The sequence below is a fragment of the Xiphophorus hellerii genome, chromosome 3 (genome assembly GCF_003331165.1).
Source record: "Xiphophorus hellerii strain 12219 chromosome 3, Xiphophorus_hellerii-4.1, whole genome shotgun sequence".
In the NCBI taxonomy this organism is placed as follows: domain Eukaryota; kingdom Metazoa; phylum Chordata; class Actinopteri; order Cyprinodontiformes; family Poeciliidae; genus Xiphophorus; species Xiphophorus hellerii.
The window spans coordinates 32130008-32146462 of NC_045674.1; the positions used below are offsets into that span (position 1 = coordinate 32130008).

General features: G+C 40.6%; 1 protein-coding gene across 7 annotated transcripts in view; it reads left to right on the top strand.

Annotated features, from left to right (window-relative positions):
- adgrb1a (adhesion G protein-coupled receptor B1a) overlaps positions 1-11766 on the top strand; it is a 179673-nt gene extending 167907 nt beyond the window's left edge. For 6 of the 7 annotated variants that reach the window (XM_032558860.1, XM_032558864.1, XM_032558862.1 and 3 more), the window contains 4 exons: positions 1100-1761; positions 4461-4496; positions 4714-4872; positions 10208-11766. In XM_032558860.1, the coding sequence (XP_032414751.1) occupies positions 1100-1761; positions 4461-4496; positions 4714-4872; positions 10208-10402 (1052 nt within the window). In that variant the 3' untranslated portion in view covers positions 10403-11766. The remainder of the gene's footprint in view (positions 1-1099; positions 1762-4460; positions 4497-4713; positions 4873-10207) is intronic. The other variant, XM_032558866.1, reaches the window with a different exon arrangement.
- Positions 11767-16455: the final 4689 nt, after the last annotated feature.

The window sequence follows — 16455 nt, forward strand, 5'->3', positions numbered from 1 at the left end:
ATATAGCCTGTAAAAAAAGAAACATTCCAACTGCACTGTTTGGATAAGGAGTAAGCAGCAGAAGATGATTTTAATAAAGTAAGGCTTTAATAACAGAAGAAAGCAACATTAAGCAAGGAGAGGCTGCTGGTCCAGAAAGTTCATCTTAAAGAGGAGCAGACAGAAGAAATGGACTAAAACATGTAGGTTTTTACTCTAGATTTAAAGGAACTCAGTGTTTCATCTGTTTTGCAGTTTTCTGGAAGTTTGTTCCAGATTTGTGGTGGATAGAAGCTGAATGCTGCTTCTCGACATCTGCTCTGCATCCCTGGAACCAGAACCTGAGCGGTCTGGAAGATTGATACAACAGCAGCAGTATTAATGTATTGTGGTACTAAACCATTTCGGGATTTATAAACTAACAGAAGTATTTTAAAGTCTATTCTCTGAGTTAGAGGGAGCCAGTGGAAGGACTTCAGAACTGGTTGATGTGTTGATCAGCTAGTGATAACTCTGGAGGAGCTACTGAGATTCACAGCTCATCTTGGTACACTGCATAAATCTGGCTGTTATTGAAAGAGCAAAAAGAGGAAAATCAAACTGCAAACTTTATATCAAAGTTATGTAGACAAAACTACAAATGTGGAAGATCCTGCTCTGCTCAGATGGGATCAGAGTTGAGCTGCTTCTTCCTAGATAGAAACTGCAATGTGAAAACTACCATACATATCACCTAGAATATAACGTCCCCATGGGAAAACATGCTGATGGCAGCATTATGCTGTGGTGGTACTCTTCTTCAGCAGAAGCAGCTGGGAAGAGTTACTAGACTAAGTTCTGGACCTTTTAGAAGCTCTAAGAGGATCAAAACTGAGACAGAGCAGGACACAATCCAACACATGGGAATGTGTTGGAGTGGCCCAGTCAAAGCCCAAAGATGAACAAAACAATATTGATGCACAATAATAAAGACTTGTACCACTTTATATTCTGTATTTAAGTAATGTAATATAAAACTTAATCTTTTAACTCCTTTGTTTCAGTGGAATGTGATGAAGGTTCATTGATCGTTTAAGTATTAGGTGGGGAAGTTTATCCTTCATCTATGTTTGGTCTCCAGGCACAGCGAAGCGCTCGTCTCTTCAGGGGGAAGACAAGGCTTCTGCCGGGACCCTCACCCTTCAGAAAGGATCCAACTTTAACACAATGCCAGCCAGCATGACCAAGGTTCACCTCCAGAATGTGGCCGACTACTCCAGCCACACCCTCACTCTGCGCCGGGAGAAAGGTGCTGCAAAGGGGATCAGCACCGAGCTCCCCGGCGCCAAATCCATTTACATCTGTGATGGCGAGCTCTTCAAGCAGCTGGACGGGGAACTGCCCCGAGGGAATGGGGAGGGCAGCAGCTCAGACAGCACCGGCAAAGGCCCAGGGTACGTCATCCTACCGGCTAACAACACAGGTACCCTGAAGGCCGCCAAGGGGAAAGATGATCCGACTAGCAAGTATAACATCACCATGGAACAGCTCCCTCAGAGCAGGCTCATCCATCTGGCCAACTCTACTGCTGGAGAGCCAGTCCCTGGCTTTGGGCTCAAGAGCCTTCCTACTGACCAGGTCAGTGTGTCGTGTACTGACAGAGACTCACCAGCTCACAACCTGCACAACATGCCTAGAGACTCGCAGACAACAAGCAGCTTGGCAGATGCAGGCGACTCTGGCAACTCCGGGGTGATGTCCAAGAGTGAAACCATCTCCACACTGTCCATGAGCTCATTGGAGGTAAGACCACCGGACCTGGACGGATTTCAGATAGACTCAGAGAACAAATTTATTTCCACTTCCTGTAAGACTTAAGATGCCAGTGATTAAACTTTTTTATATATTACACCGTGTACAAAATAATGATGATTCCATTTCCACAACATGTGGAACACCTTGTGTAAATGAAATGGGTGTATTATTCACTGCAAAAACATAAAATCTAACAAAATATTTTCCCCATGTTATAGTTCCCAATGGAACTAGTACCTTTCCACCAATATAAGGAATTATTGATTTCAAACTCCTTGTTCTTGCTGAAAAGTTACTTGTAAGTTAGTTGTGTCTTATTTCAAGTGTGCTTAGATATTTGCACTTGAAACAAGACCAAAGTTACTTAGTAAGATTTTGTTTTTATGAACAGTATAATAGAGTAAATAATAAAAGTAGAGTTGACATTAGATTTGTTTGTCTTATCGGTTAAATTTATTGATAAAGTCATGAGATCTAATTTACATTTTAAGTACAACTTCCCAGTTTTGGAAACAGTGGGGGATTTTTTATCATTTTGTTATTAAGTGCTAACTTAATTACTCATAAGAACAATGCCAGCCCCATCAAAACAACAACCAGGCATGCAATGCAGACAGATGTAAAACAATTCTCTTAAGGAGGCAGTAATGTATCATTTCCACATGCAGGTGTGTTGCTAAACCTATCAACTGGAAGTCCTTTCAGAACCAAGACTCTGGCACAAACAGGGAATATGATTTTAGTTTTAGCCGTACAGACATGAAGTTCTATTTATTACTTTGGGAAACCCAGAATCCCTGACAGACCAAGCTCCTTCATGGGTTTTCAACAGTAGATGCTTGAAATTGTTATTTATTATGGACTGCTTTATATCTGTTATGTAGATATAAGAGAACAGCTGTAGCAGTCTGTTCTTTACTTCTGATCATTCAAACGTTGGTCCCACTAACAGACGTTGTTCTGTTAATGTTTGTGAGGTTTTCTTCAGATGTGTCTGTAAAGTCACAGAACATTCAGAGGTTCTGTTCATCCAGAGTTGGATAGGCGGCTACGGCACATCGGGTGGGTGGAGCAACATTCCTGTTAGGTATAACGCTGTCTGGTAATTCTGGAGGTTAAGGACCAGAAGCTCCAGGAGGTAGATCAAACCTGTGGATACTTGAGACCTGCTCTCCAAATGCTTTTAATAGTTCAAATACCAAATACTCCTTGATATGCACTAATAAGCACAATAGAAACTGTTAGGGTTACAGCCCTTCAGGTGTTTTTTTTTTTGTTGTTTTTTGGGGGGGTTTTATATTAAAAAAGAGGCCTCTCCCCCACAGGTTGAAACATGGTGGTGGCAGTATCATGCTGGTTGGACTTGATTTAAAAATAGATGGAGCTAAATATGAAGCAGCACTGGAACAATGATGACATCTGGTGGATGTTCTTCTACTTCTGATAGAGTGAACTGGCTTTAGTAACCTTGTAAGGACCAGAAGATTTATATATTCCTCTGAATCCAGTTAGACATGTAAATGTGATGAAATATCACTTCTATAGAAAGAAAAGACATGTACTTTATGAGGAAGGCATGTAATCAGCAGATTATACTGAAATCCTGACTGAACACACATGAATGTGGAAATGAGACATTGTTTTTATATTTTTATTGTCATAAGCTTTTTGAGTGACTATGTAAAATCTTCAGATGGGATCAGTGGACCAAATGCTTGGAGTGTTCAGAATGATTCTGTTGGTCTGATGGGGTTAGTTCAATAAAATACGATAATATGCAAGATGTATAATGTAAACACTGTAAATATCATCCTTTCATCACATTTTTTCATTTTTTTTGCCTCATAATCCAGAGAAATCAGCATTTAACTTTAACCAAGTTATTGTTTCTCCTGCATCAGTCATGAATGATGCAGCATCTGTTATTAAACATAAACTAATCATTAATACAAGCAGCTGAAGGAACAATTAAGTTCTATAATTGCTTTCTGGAATAATTTATTGTGCCTCTTTTAACCAACACAGCGTTAGCGTGAGAAAGGATTCCCAGCTATGATCACCATATGAGGCAAACATTATTAAACTGAATAATCATTCCAATACTTAGAAGTATCATTAATTGCTGTCAAAACATTTCACGTTTTCATCACTTCGGTCATCTCCGAGCTGATGCATACCACAGCTGCTTGCTTCCACTGGTAATGAGAAGCTTCTCTGGGCCCATGTTAGAGGAGCATCTGTAAAAAGGTTAGTTCTCTGTGAGCTCGTGCTACAGACAGCAGCATGTGGATGAGACGCCACGCCGATCAGCACAAAGTGGCTCAGACATCTGCCTGCTGGTGTCTTTTCACTCCGGGGCAAAACACACTTCCATAATGGCGTGTGAAGCAGCAGCTGCCAGAGGAAACGGGCAACCTGAAGGTCAGGCCTTCCTTCAGCTCTCAGGGACAGCTGACCTAAAGGTCATTCGGTCACAAGCTGTTTATTGAAAACTCGTGCCAGCGGGGTCTGAATAACCAACAGCAGAGCTCGCTTCGTCCCCCATGACTCACTCCTCCTAAGCCCAGGAAGACCTTTTCTAAAGCGGTTCATGTGGAGCTCCACTATTAAACACTTGAGTATTTCTGCTCACAAGGCCTCCAATATCTAGAAGGAATTTTAATCTCTCTGTCTCATCTCCCCCCCAGAGACGAAAATCACGCTATGCAGAGCTTGACTTTGAGGTAATTGTAGTTTCTTTGCTTCCTATAGAGATTCTGAAACTTACACCAAAAAGCCTGATGTCTGTTTTAAAGACTTCTACCTTTTTAAACTACATTTATTTCCAGAACTGATAGTATTGTGCGAGTAGGAACGTTTAATGTGCAGAGAAAGCAGACATAGAACTGATGGTAGTCTGTTCTATTAAACTTGTACGTAACGTGCGATGTTCCTGTGTAGAAAATAATGCACACCCGGAAACGGCACCAGGACATGTTTCAGGACCTGAACAGGAAGATTCAAAGTGCAGACAAGGATAGAGAGTCTCCACCTGTTGATGCCAAAGCTGCCAAAAGATGGAGTGTGTCCTCTACCGGCAGCGACAAGACCAACATGAGTGTAAACAGTTTAATTTTATTCTGCTCCTTCCCCTCTGCTATACTGAATGTTTCCCTTTCCCTCTAACCATTAGCACAAATTAACACTGACACTAGCTCTCCTGTTTAACTGTCAATGCCTTGGTTCGAAATATGGTGGTTTATCGTTCTGTGTTAGAATCAGAATAAATGAACGGTGGCTTCAAGCTGTGGTTGAGCATATGTAGCACTATCATTAATACCAAATGCTGAGTGTGGAGATCTGATTATAGTGCTTTTCATTTTGTCATACAACAACCACAACCTGCCAGTAGAAATTTATTAAGATGTTTTTTATTATTGAACAACACAGACAGTGTGTAACTAGGGAAAGAGAGGAAAAGGCATGGTTTTTAAATATAAACAAATCTATTTCAAAACAATAAAAAATCTGAAAAGTGTGGCAAATGTTCTTAAACTGCCCCTTTTAATATGACACATCCACAGGTTAGAAGCAGGGGTTAGAACCCCTTCAGTTCATCTATAGCATCCTGCAGTATTTACACAGGATGAATGCAGATGTTCTCTGAAGGCCTCTGAAGCCTGAAGGTCTGTCAGTGCTAGTGTCTCATAAATAAAAACTCCCTATTAGTTTCTTGCATCTAACAGAGATGTGCAGAGCAGCGACTACCTCTTCATTCAGGGCCGACCCTATGTAATATGGGGCCTTAGCAGGAAGCAAGGGCCCTAAATCAGATTCTGACTAAGAACATCAACATCACCAACAGGTTTTTAAATATAGATTTAGTGAAGTCTGTGAGAGAGGGACCAGGTTAATTGGCCAAGCTTAAAATCAACCACTGATTTTTGGCTATTTGCTGTGATGTATTTGTAAACAAACCAAGTCCAAACACAAAGATTACAGATAGCTTCAGATTGTAGCCATGGTAAGACAACAACCAAACTATCAAGATGATTCTGTGCACTTTTACAAAGTAAACTTTAGAATTAAATCCTAAATGTACAATTTATTTTTTAATTTATATCTGACGAAACCATTAAATAAAATGTAATAGTATTGTTAAATACTTATTGTTTCTTAATAACCAAATGCTAAAGTTTTAGGTCTGTGGTCTGTGTTACAATTCAAGCATTTATATCGGCCCTAGACCTTCAGTAGAAGTCTGATAGATTTTTTTAGGCAGACCTATGAAAATACTGCTGTAGTAATCAGCTAAACTTCAATGCATGGATGTTTCTCAAGACCTGTTGAATGACAAAATCTAATGAAAATAATTTATCTCTCAGTCTTACAATTCTAGATCTCTGAGGTGCTAACATTGAAAAATATGTAGAGTTAACCCCTCTGAGCTTTTTTGATCTTTAAAGCAGTCTGCAGCCAGGTTGCTATGGAGATTAAACACTGGGATATTATTAGGGTTTATTTAGTAAAATAGCAGTGAATTTACTTATTTCATAACAAACTTAATCTCTCCTCCCCTCTGTTTAACAACTACAGTCTACACAGCCCTCCAGCTCTGACAGCATCAGAAAAAGCAACATTATACCTGTTGGGGAAAACCTAGAGTAAATTTGCTTTGCATTGTCCCCGCATGATGACAGTGATACAATATGATCCGATTAAATATTAGATTCTTGATTATTATGAGTTATTGCTATGTTGCTATATGGTGTTTTAAGATCTTGTTCAGTGTGCCCCTGTTTAACTTTAAGCCCCTGCCCCTCCAAAGGTGCAGGTACACAGCCCTGACATTCAGTGATTAACAAAAAACAAATTTAAATGTACTTAAAAATATATTGTCATTATTATTATTATAATAATGAAGTGTTAAATGTTATTTTCTAAAATATCTTTTTATTTGAAAAAGGTAACTTCACTTTACAGTCTTCAAGACCTTTCTGAGTTTTCTGCAGTTTTAAGAACAGAGAAGAAAAAAAATTAACTGTGTACGTGAGCTCAAGCTCTTCCATTCAAGTCAACAAAAAGATTAGGATGTAAACCTGAAAGAAAAAGAGTAGACCTGGAGGAGTCATAGAAAGCAAGGGGTCAAGCATATATGACTATTGCTGTCATGATAAATTTTGCTTGATCATAAATTGTCTCAAAAATTATTGCAATAAATGATAATATTGTTGTTTGACATCATTTTCAAGAAATAGATTGATAATGGCATAATAATGCAAGTTCACTCTGTTAAAGATTAATGAGCTTTCATTTTGTACAGAACATTTCACACTCTTAACAGGGATAATAAAACATAACCAGAATCAATAAATATAAATGTAGTATAAACAACACACAACCAAAGCCATAAATAAAATTGACTATGACGTTTTTGTAAAAGAGTTTCCCTTCAAAAATATTAATCCTCAAAATGGAAATTATTGTCCTTATTTTATCATGCAATTAATTAATTGTTCATTGTAACTGCCTTATATATGCCCACCTTGTTTCAAATTTCATTTAATCTTTCTTTATGGATTTGTAAAGGGTATGTTAGTTTTTTCATTTTATATAAATACTGAAATAGATTCAGTTCTTTTTCATGCCAATTTTCTCAAGGATTCACAGATAAGCTTTATTTTTAACTTTAGACTATCAACATAAAATTTAAAATAACTGCATCATTCTGCTAAAGAGTAATTCTTAAGATCATACATGAATGAGGCATAACATTATGACTGAGAGAAGAATGGACACTAATTATCTCATAATAACAGTTTTGTGGCAAGTAGACCTTCAAATTCAAAAATTCTTTATTAATCCCAAAGGGAAAATAAAAGTTGTAACTCATATTAATTCAAATTCTTCAAAGAGTTATTGAAGACAGTAATGGCTGTTGGCAGGAAAGATCTCCTGTAGCAGCCTGTAAAAAGCCTCTGACTGAAGAGGATGGTCAGGGTTAATTTTCTTGATTTTATGTTAAATCCTTCTTTGCATCATCATCTGCAGAGGTTCCACAGTCATTCCCAGAACAGAACCAGTCTTTTTATCAGACTGTTGAGCCTTTTTATGTCCTTGGTTCTGATGCTGCTGTCCCAACAGATGACAGATGAAGAGATGACACTCTCAACAACAGACTGATAGAAGATCTGAAGCATCTTGCGGCAAACCTTGAAGGATCTTAGCTTCTTCAAGAAGTCCAGTCTGCTCTATCCTTCTTACAGAGGCTTTAGTGTTGCGTCTCCAGTCCAGTCTGTTGTCCAGATAACAGACTGGAGGTATTTATATTCCTCAACCACCTCCACTTGGAAGTAGGGTTTGGTCTAGCCCTGTTCCTCCTGAAATGTACAATCTTCTTCAATCATTAGGGCAGGAAAAATATCATAAGCATGTGAGCAAGTTTGAAAGGGAGCAGATCATGACCACATTTCCTAACCTGCAGATGTTGTCTGGTGTCCGTGTTCTGCAGTGTGCAATATCTACTAAAGAAGGTTAATGGAGCTTCATGAAGGCCCATTGAGGCACATGAGGAATGAAGGCAGGCCCAGTTGAGGGAGTGTAGCTCAGAGTATTAAAGAAGATTCTGACAGAAAGGTGTCAGAATATCAGCACATTAAGATCTCAGGCCAACTCAACCTCTGTGGGATGTTGTGGACAAACAAACCGATCCTCTTCCAGAACTTCAAGGAGTTTCACCTCAGAGTTGCTCCAACACACTAGCAAGTACTGTAGGTCATAATGTTATGCTAAATATCTCTACACTGTATAGACAACATGAAATCAAAACAACATATTAAACATTCTTATATTTGTTGTGGAACTGATGTGTTAGAAGTGTGACCCCACTGACGCCCTGAGCTTTTAGGGCTCTACAAACCTGCAAGGAGCCCATGGTCATTATGCTTAATGACACCAGCAGCCAAACAACCAGCACTGCCTCTCTGCTTCTCCTGTTTCATTATCAACCAATTTATTACGTCACTTGTAGAATTTCGTTGAATTGACTTTACAAGGAAAAAGGAGGTTTAGAGGGGGGGGGGGGGGGGACATTCATGCCACTTCATGCTTGCATTGAGCTCCTTTACTGGAAAGCACATATGCTTTTCTTCTTATTCATATTTTAGTTGATTCACTGTAAAAAAAAAAAAAAGGGGGGTGGGGGGTTGTCGTTGTTTTTTTTTTTTTTTCAAAAATATAGCTCTAATTTCCATAACCACCATTTTCATTAAGATAAGATGCATTTATTATCCTGTCCGACAGTATTGCTAAATGGGTTTATGGTGCTGTGAGAAGTATTTGCCTCTTAACAGGTTTCTTCTGTTTTTGCTTCCTTGCCACCATCAGTCAAAGACAACCTGAGTTAAAAATAAAATCCTGTTTTCAGATTATTCTTTCTTTTATTGGGGAAAAAGCCAAAGTTAAATTCCATATAGAAACCAACCTTGGTATTTGTGAAAACCAGTAGTTCCACCGTTTGGAACAGTGTGCATCCTGTTACTCAAACCTCCCAAAAAAAGGGAAAAAAAATCCACTTTGATGTTGTCTCTCCACAGAGCTGCCCTAAAAGTCTGGGAGAAAATAAAAAGGGTTTTGGGGGGTTGTGAGAAGGGCCTTTGTGTTTCCTTTGATCAGCAGTATTTCATTGGGGTTACTGTCAGAAAAGAAATAAAGTCATAATGTGTGTTGATTGTGAATAATTTGTAAAAGCAATAGCATGTATCAGCTGTCTGAGACCTGCTGGACGAGTCGCTGCTTTAGCCTCCTCTGTGCTCACTTAGCCGATCTCACTGAGGTTCTCTGGAATCCTGAACCGTTACAAACAGCTTTCCAAATTGATAGATGTTATTGACTTTGTTTTTCATCTGTTCCTGAATTTCTATAGTCCACAATATATTGCCCCAGGTTGGTGTAGATATTTATTTTCCTTTAATAAATAAAATATTTGCAAATGTTTTTCTTTTCTAAAAGAAAGGTTACCTTTGTCTGATGGTAAAATTTGTGAGATAATCTGAAACATTTAGTTACAAAAAGCAAAAAACCATGAAATCCATTCAGTCTTCTTGCACTTTCCATAAGAATTAAAGTAGAAACCTTAAGTTGATGTAATTTATATTGAGTTTATATTATGAAGTAACTTTCAGGCCACCATCAGTGTACAGGAGCCGACAACCTGCCTGTTTTCTTCTTTCCCACCTGAACCAAATGAATGATTCATCTACAGCACCTTATGACATGCTGAGAACCAGATTCAGTCATTACTTTAACTATGCTCCAAAAGAGACACATCTGAGACATGCAGGACGCCAGCTCTGGGATGCTGGAGTTGGCCACTTCTGCTTTATTCAAATGTTTCTCAAATAAAAAAAACTAAAATAAAAAAAGGCGAGTTCTCTTATTGTGTCCTTTTCTGCAGGACAAGCAGCAGACCCCCAGTAAGAGGGCATGGGAGGGCATCCGCAAACCCCACTCGCCCCCTTCCTGGGTGAGGAAGGAGCTGGAAGCGGTGGCGGCATCGCCCCTGGAGCTGCAGACAGTGGAGTGGGAGAAGAGCAGCGCCACCATCCCCCTGGTGGGTCAGGAGATCATGGACCTGCAGACGGAAGTGTGACCTCTGACCAAGGCCTCACACCCTACGGCTCCCTGCCATCTTCAGTGTTGTCACCACACACTCACACACACGCACCCTCATGCACACTGCCATGGTCAACACAAAATGAAGTAGACTCCTCTGCAGGGACATAAATTGGAGAAGGGCTGAGGACTAGATTCACAGGGTTGGAAATTGGAGTTTGGAGCGAAGAGGAACATGGTGTCTCTTTTTGTTTCATTTGATACTTTATTGTGGCGGAAAAGTGGACTGTCTGGACAACAGTGAGCTGACTCATAACAAGAGACGGCGTGCTTCTACGTGTGCATCATCCAGATGTTCTAAACAGCATAGTTATGCTCCCCCTGTATTCAACTGTTACCATGTAATAATCCTGATGTGTCTCTTGGCTAATATTGAGGCTGTCCTGATGGAGGCTGATGTTAAGCTCAGCTTCAGTTGCCTCTCAGTGACACTAAGCTGGGTTTAAGGACCTGGACCGGACCCAACCCGCTCCTCAGTACCGATCTGGTACTGTGATTGGAGCATGCCGAGGTCAACAAGACTGTGACCTGACGGAGGACAAAAAGCAGGGAGAGTTCAGAGACTGGTGTGGGCGGGGCATGTGTGGGCTGCTGGCTCTGATTGGCCCGTATCATTCAGTGGGAGCCTGGCTACTTGGGGTTCATAAAGTAAAGACACCCTGAGAATAACCAAGCTTAACATGTTGGCAGTCTGGAAAAGTGAACCGAAAGGACCCTGTGTGTGGGGGGGGGGTGTTTGTGTGTGTGTGTGCCCTGAGAAGCGCATTATTAGTACGCGCTCTACTTATATTTGACTCATTGGTCGACGATGATGACATCCAATGAGGTCATCAGGCGGTGTGTGTGCGTGCAAGCTGCACAGAGGGAAAGCACAAGGCTCACCTGGAGTCCTGATGTATAGCATTGTAATTATTTCGACAGAGTTCTACAGAATGGATTTTAGCCTATAAATATCTTTCTTACTGTGCTTGAGGATAGTTGTTCTCATTATTATGAATATGAACATGATTATTCTGATACTGATAAGCTCCCCTCCAGCACCCTCTCCCCTGACTCATCAGGGTACTGGACTACAAGTGTTCTGTATCGCTATGTAACTGTGTGTTTTGATATCACCACTGAGTCATTCAGATCTGTGTTTCTCTGTCGCCCCCCCACCCGCATATCCCCATGAAGCCATCCTTACCTCCAAAACAGATCCTCCCCCCCTACCCATCTCCAGGTCACGCACCCCTTCCCCCCCTTTTTATTTTCCCAGTACTGCTTTTTTGTTGATGTACAGTTTTCAGAGCACAATATGAATGTGTCTTATTTCTAATAAAAGCATATCTATATAATTAATCTTTATGTCTGCTCCCTGATGATAAAGGTGCCTTGCTAAAGTATTCAGACCTCTAAAACTTTTCAGTTTCCATGAGGTGGGCGGATCGATCCAATATATCAATTATATCGATACCAAAGTATCAATATTGGGTCGATACCAGTGTGTTAAAATCTATACTTTAGTTTGAGATTCCATTTCTTTTGTATTATAGTTTCTCAACTCTACCTCAATATTTTTTATTTGGTCTCAAATGGAAATTTTTTGCACTTTATTTAGAGAAAATACACACAACTCATGTTAATGTGTTATCATTGTATTTTATAGATGCCAATATACACTGCTCAAAAAATAAAGGGAACACTCAAATAACACATCCTAGATCTGAATGAAAGAAATATTTTCATTGAATACTTTGTTCTGTACAAAGTTGAATGTGCTGACAACAAAATCACACAAAAATCATCAATGGAAATCAAATTTATTAACCAATGGAGGCCTGGATTTGGAGCCACACACAAAATAAAAGTGAAATAACACTACACGCTGATCCAACTTTAATGTAATGTCCTTAAAACAAGTCAAAATGAGGCTCAGTATTGTGTGTGGCCTCCACGTGCCTGTATGACCTCCCTACAACGCCTGGGCATGCTCCTGATGAGGTGGCGGATGGTCTCCTGAGGGATCTCCTCCCAGACCTGGACTAAAGCATCCGCCAACTCCTGGACAGTCTGTGGTGCAACGTGACGTTGGTGGATGGAGCGAGACATGATGTCCCAGATGTGCTCAATCGGATTCAGGTCTGGGGAACGGGCTGGCCAGTCCATAGCTTCAATGCCTTCATCTTGCAGGAACTGCTGACACACTCCAGCCACATGAGGTCTAGCATTGTCCTGCATTAGGAGGAACCCAGGGCCAACCGCACCAGCATATGGTCTCACAAGGGGTCTGAGGATCTCATCTCGGTACCTAATGGCAGTCAGGCTACCTCTGGTGAGCACATGGAGGGCTGTGCGGCCCTCCAAAGAAATGCCACCCCACACCATTACTGACCCACTGCCAAACCGGTCATGCTGAAGGATGTTGCAGGCAGCAGACCGCTCTCCACGGCGTCTCCAGACTCTGTCACGTCTGTCACATGTGCTCAGTGTGAACCTGCTTTCATCTGTGAAGAGCACAAGGCGCCAGTGGCGAATTTGCCAATCCTGGTGTTCTCTGGCAAATGCCAAGCGTCCTGCACGGTGTTGGGCTGTGAGCACAACCCCCATCTGTGGACGTCGGGCCCTCATACCATCCTCATGGAGTTGGTTTCTAACTGTTTGTGCAGACACATGCACATTTGTGGCCTGCTGGAGGTCATTTTGCAGGGCTCTGGCAGTGCTCCTCCTGTTCCTTCTTGCACAAAGGCGGAGGTAGCGGTCCTGCTGCTGGGTTGTTGCCCTCCTACGGCCTCCTCCACGTCTCCTGGTGTACTGGCCTGTCTCCTGGTAGCGCCTCCAGCCTCTGGACACTACGCTGACAGACACAGCAAACCTTCTTGCCACAGCTCGCATTGATGTGCCATCCTGGATGAGCTGCACTACCTGAGCCACTTGTGTGGGTTGTGGAGTCCGTCTCATGCTACCACGAGTGTGAAAGCACCACCAACATTCAAAACTGACCAAAACATCAGCCAGACAGCATAGGTACTGAGAAGTGGTCTGTGGTCCCAACTGCAGAACCATTCCTTTATTGAGTGTGTCTTGCTAATTGCCAATAATTTCCACCTGTTGTCTATTCCATCTGCACAACAGCAGGTGAAATTGATTGTCAATCAGTGTTGCTTCCTAAGTAGACAGTTTGATTTCACAGAAGTTTGATTTACTTGGAGTTATATTGTGTTGTTTAAGTGTTCCCTTTATTTTTTTGAGCAGTGTATTTTGTCCATATTCTGTAAAAACCACAAAAACATTTAAAGGTCAGTAATTATATAACAAATTTAAATATAAAGTGTGTATTTGTATTGGTGATACTGGACAAATATTTTCTTGGTATCAGATCCATACAAAAGAATGCAATATTACATACCTCTACTACTCTCCACAGGACTACTACAAATACATAAACAATTTTTTAAACATTTTAACTGATAGATGTAAACAAAGGAGTGCGTAACTGTGAGAAAAATTGAATGTAGTAAATAAAAATCTTTTCTTGCTGGACTGTAGTTTATATTCAGCCCCTCTGAGTGAATACTTTGTACCCCCACCATTGTGGCAAATATAGCTGAAGCTGAGATTTGGTGAATATTAATATTCAAGTCATGCCACAGACTGTCTGCTGGGTTTAGGTTGTAACGAATCTCCGTCTACACGCTCAAGAGAGTTCTTTTAATCATTTTATAAATATTTAGAAATGAGTATGTTCGTTGCCTTTCGTAAAAAAAAACTAGAAAGAACGATGTGAATGTAATAAATTTAAAAAAAACGATCGGACACGTCAGTTTAAGAGTGCGGATGGGAGTGGCACGCTATATTTAATAAACAAAAATCAGTTGTTCCACTGGAATCTCCGTATTATTACTTTACAAATAAACAACACCCAACCAAATCTAAAACACAGTCTCTGAAACAAGGAGACCTTTCAATAATAATAATTGTCCAACGAAAAGTCCGCAGTTATGAGCTCAAAAAATAAGGATCCGAGCACACACACATAAAAAATGCCATTGGGGCCCATACATTTCATCAGTCTATGTCCAAAAAATAAAGAAGAATATGGAAACGTCTCACCGGGTCGGCGTCTGTATACCCTGGCAGTCTCCTTTGTCTGGCCTGGAGCGTCCTTCGCCCAAGTCGCTCCAGGTATCGGGTCCGGTCCTTGCCCCGTGTAGCCTTCGGGTAAACGTTGTGACCCAGATATTTTTACTCCATTGACTTTTATACACAAAACAAATACATACAAGATATCCTTGTGCATATACTAATACAAACAATGTATTTGTATTTTATTAATTTATGTTTTATTTTATTGTGATGTCACAAGGCCAGTACGGAACATGAACATGTTCTGATCTAACCCACTCTTCCAGACTTAACCCTTTTAACCCCATCTCCCCATTCCGATTAATAGTTTTTATCATCCTGCTCAGCAAAATGCTGCCACCTCCATCTTTCACAGTGGAGGTGGCAGCAAACGTCAGATGCAGATGACAAAGTCCAGACTGGTGTGCTTTTATGGCTTTATTCTGGATGGTTGTCTTCATACACACCAGACCATTCAGGTAACAGCAAGCAGTTACACCACCTGGCAGCGACATAATGGTAAAGCCTGAGAATGAGTATTAGGTAAAACAGGAGCTAAAAGCTTGTTGTTCTCTATGTAAGATGACAACTGCAGCATTAAAAAACACGAGTGAAAGAGTGAAATGTATCCATAGAGATGTCATTTTCTCTCCTGACCATTTTCAAACCACACAATCTGCTTAAACAAATCATCCATCTGCTGTTCAAGGAAACAAAGTCTGGTTCACTTCCAGTGAACTGAAGTGCTCTGGTGTGAATCACACTTAGTGTTTTTATATGGAGGCCAAAAGGGTGTTATTTTTCTCTTGTGCAGTGAGGGCACTATCTTCTAAATATTTGTTGTCATATAAAAAAGTACACAAGAGTGTCAATATTTTGACTGCCACATTGTGGTGCATCATCAGAATAAAAATAAGAATCCTATGTTGTTATGCAAGAGAGCACAACAAAATAAAAACTGCAACTTTTGAAGGCAGTGCAAATAAATAAATACGTACATTTCAATAAACTATTGTAGAAAGACAAATCATGAATTTAAGAAAAAATAAATAAATAATGATCTTTCTTTTGCTTCCAGAATTAGACATACGTATTTTGCAGAATGGTATTCCCCCTGTCTGATTTGAACATGAAGACCTTATTAAAATATAAACAACAGCATAAAAGTGTTTAGGCACTGTTGCTGAAGTCAGGCAAGAGCAAATGTCAGAGCAAATGTTAAAGGACTGCTGAGGATGGTGGCTGACTTACAGATCTGCACAACCCCACTAGTGTGTAGTGTATAAACACAGATCTGCTTCAACTGGATGGTTTTAGATGTGTGTTGTTAAGGAGAAAAGTTATTATGTTAGCTTAAATTTTGGAAAAAACATGGCTCTCCTTTTCCTCCTGTTAGCCGGGTCGAGCGGGGTTCTCCGTGAGCGTCCTGCAACCGCGTGCTGCTAAAAACGAAACAACAACAAAACGTGTTGACGTCACAGATCACGGAGTTTTAATCTCATACAAAGCCATCGACAACAAAGTTGCAGAGATACAGAGATATGCATTTTCTCATGAAAATAAAAACACACAAGGGGAAGACAGACAAACACAAAACACATAAGACAGACAAAGGCGCCCAACGTGGAGTAAAAAGATGGAAAAAACTCTCCCTATTTTAGCGCTACATGTAACTTTATACTGAGTAGGCGTTTCCCCACTTCAATATATGCAAAGTAGGCGTTCCGCTCTTCGACCAATCAGAGACCTGCTTCGGCCCCCCAAAGAAAGTTAGGACTCCCTGATTTACGGCAAAGATGTCTGGTTTTTGTCGGACCACTTCGTGCCCATCTCCGTCCGACCTGGCCGAGAGGCGCCAAGAAGTCTCTGACCCCTTTTGGACTGTAAATTTTATTGCTCTGTGTCAACGGGGGAGGAAAAGGCCCT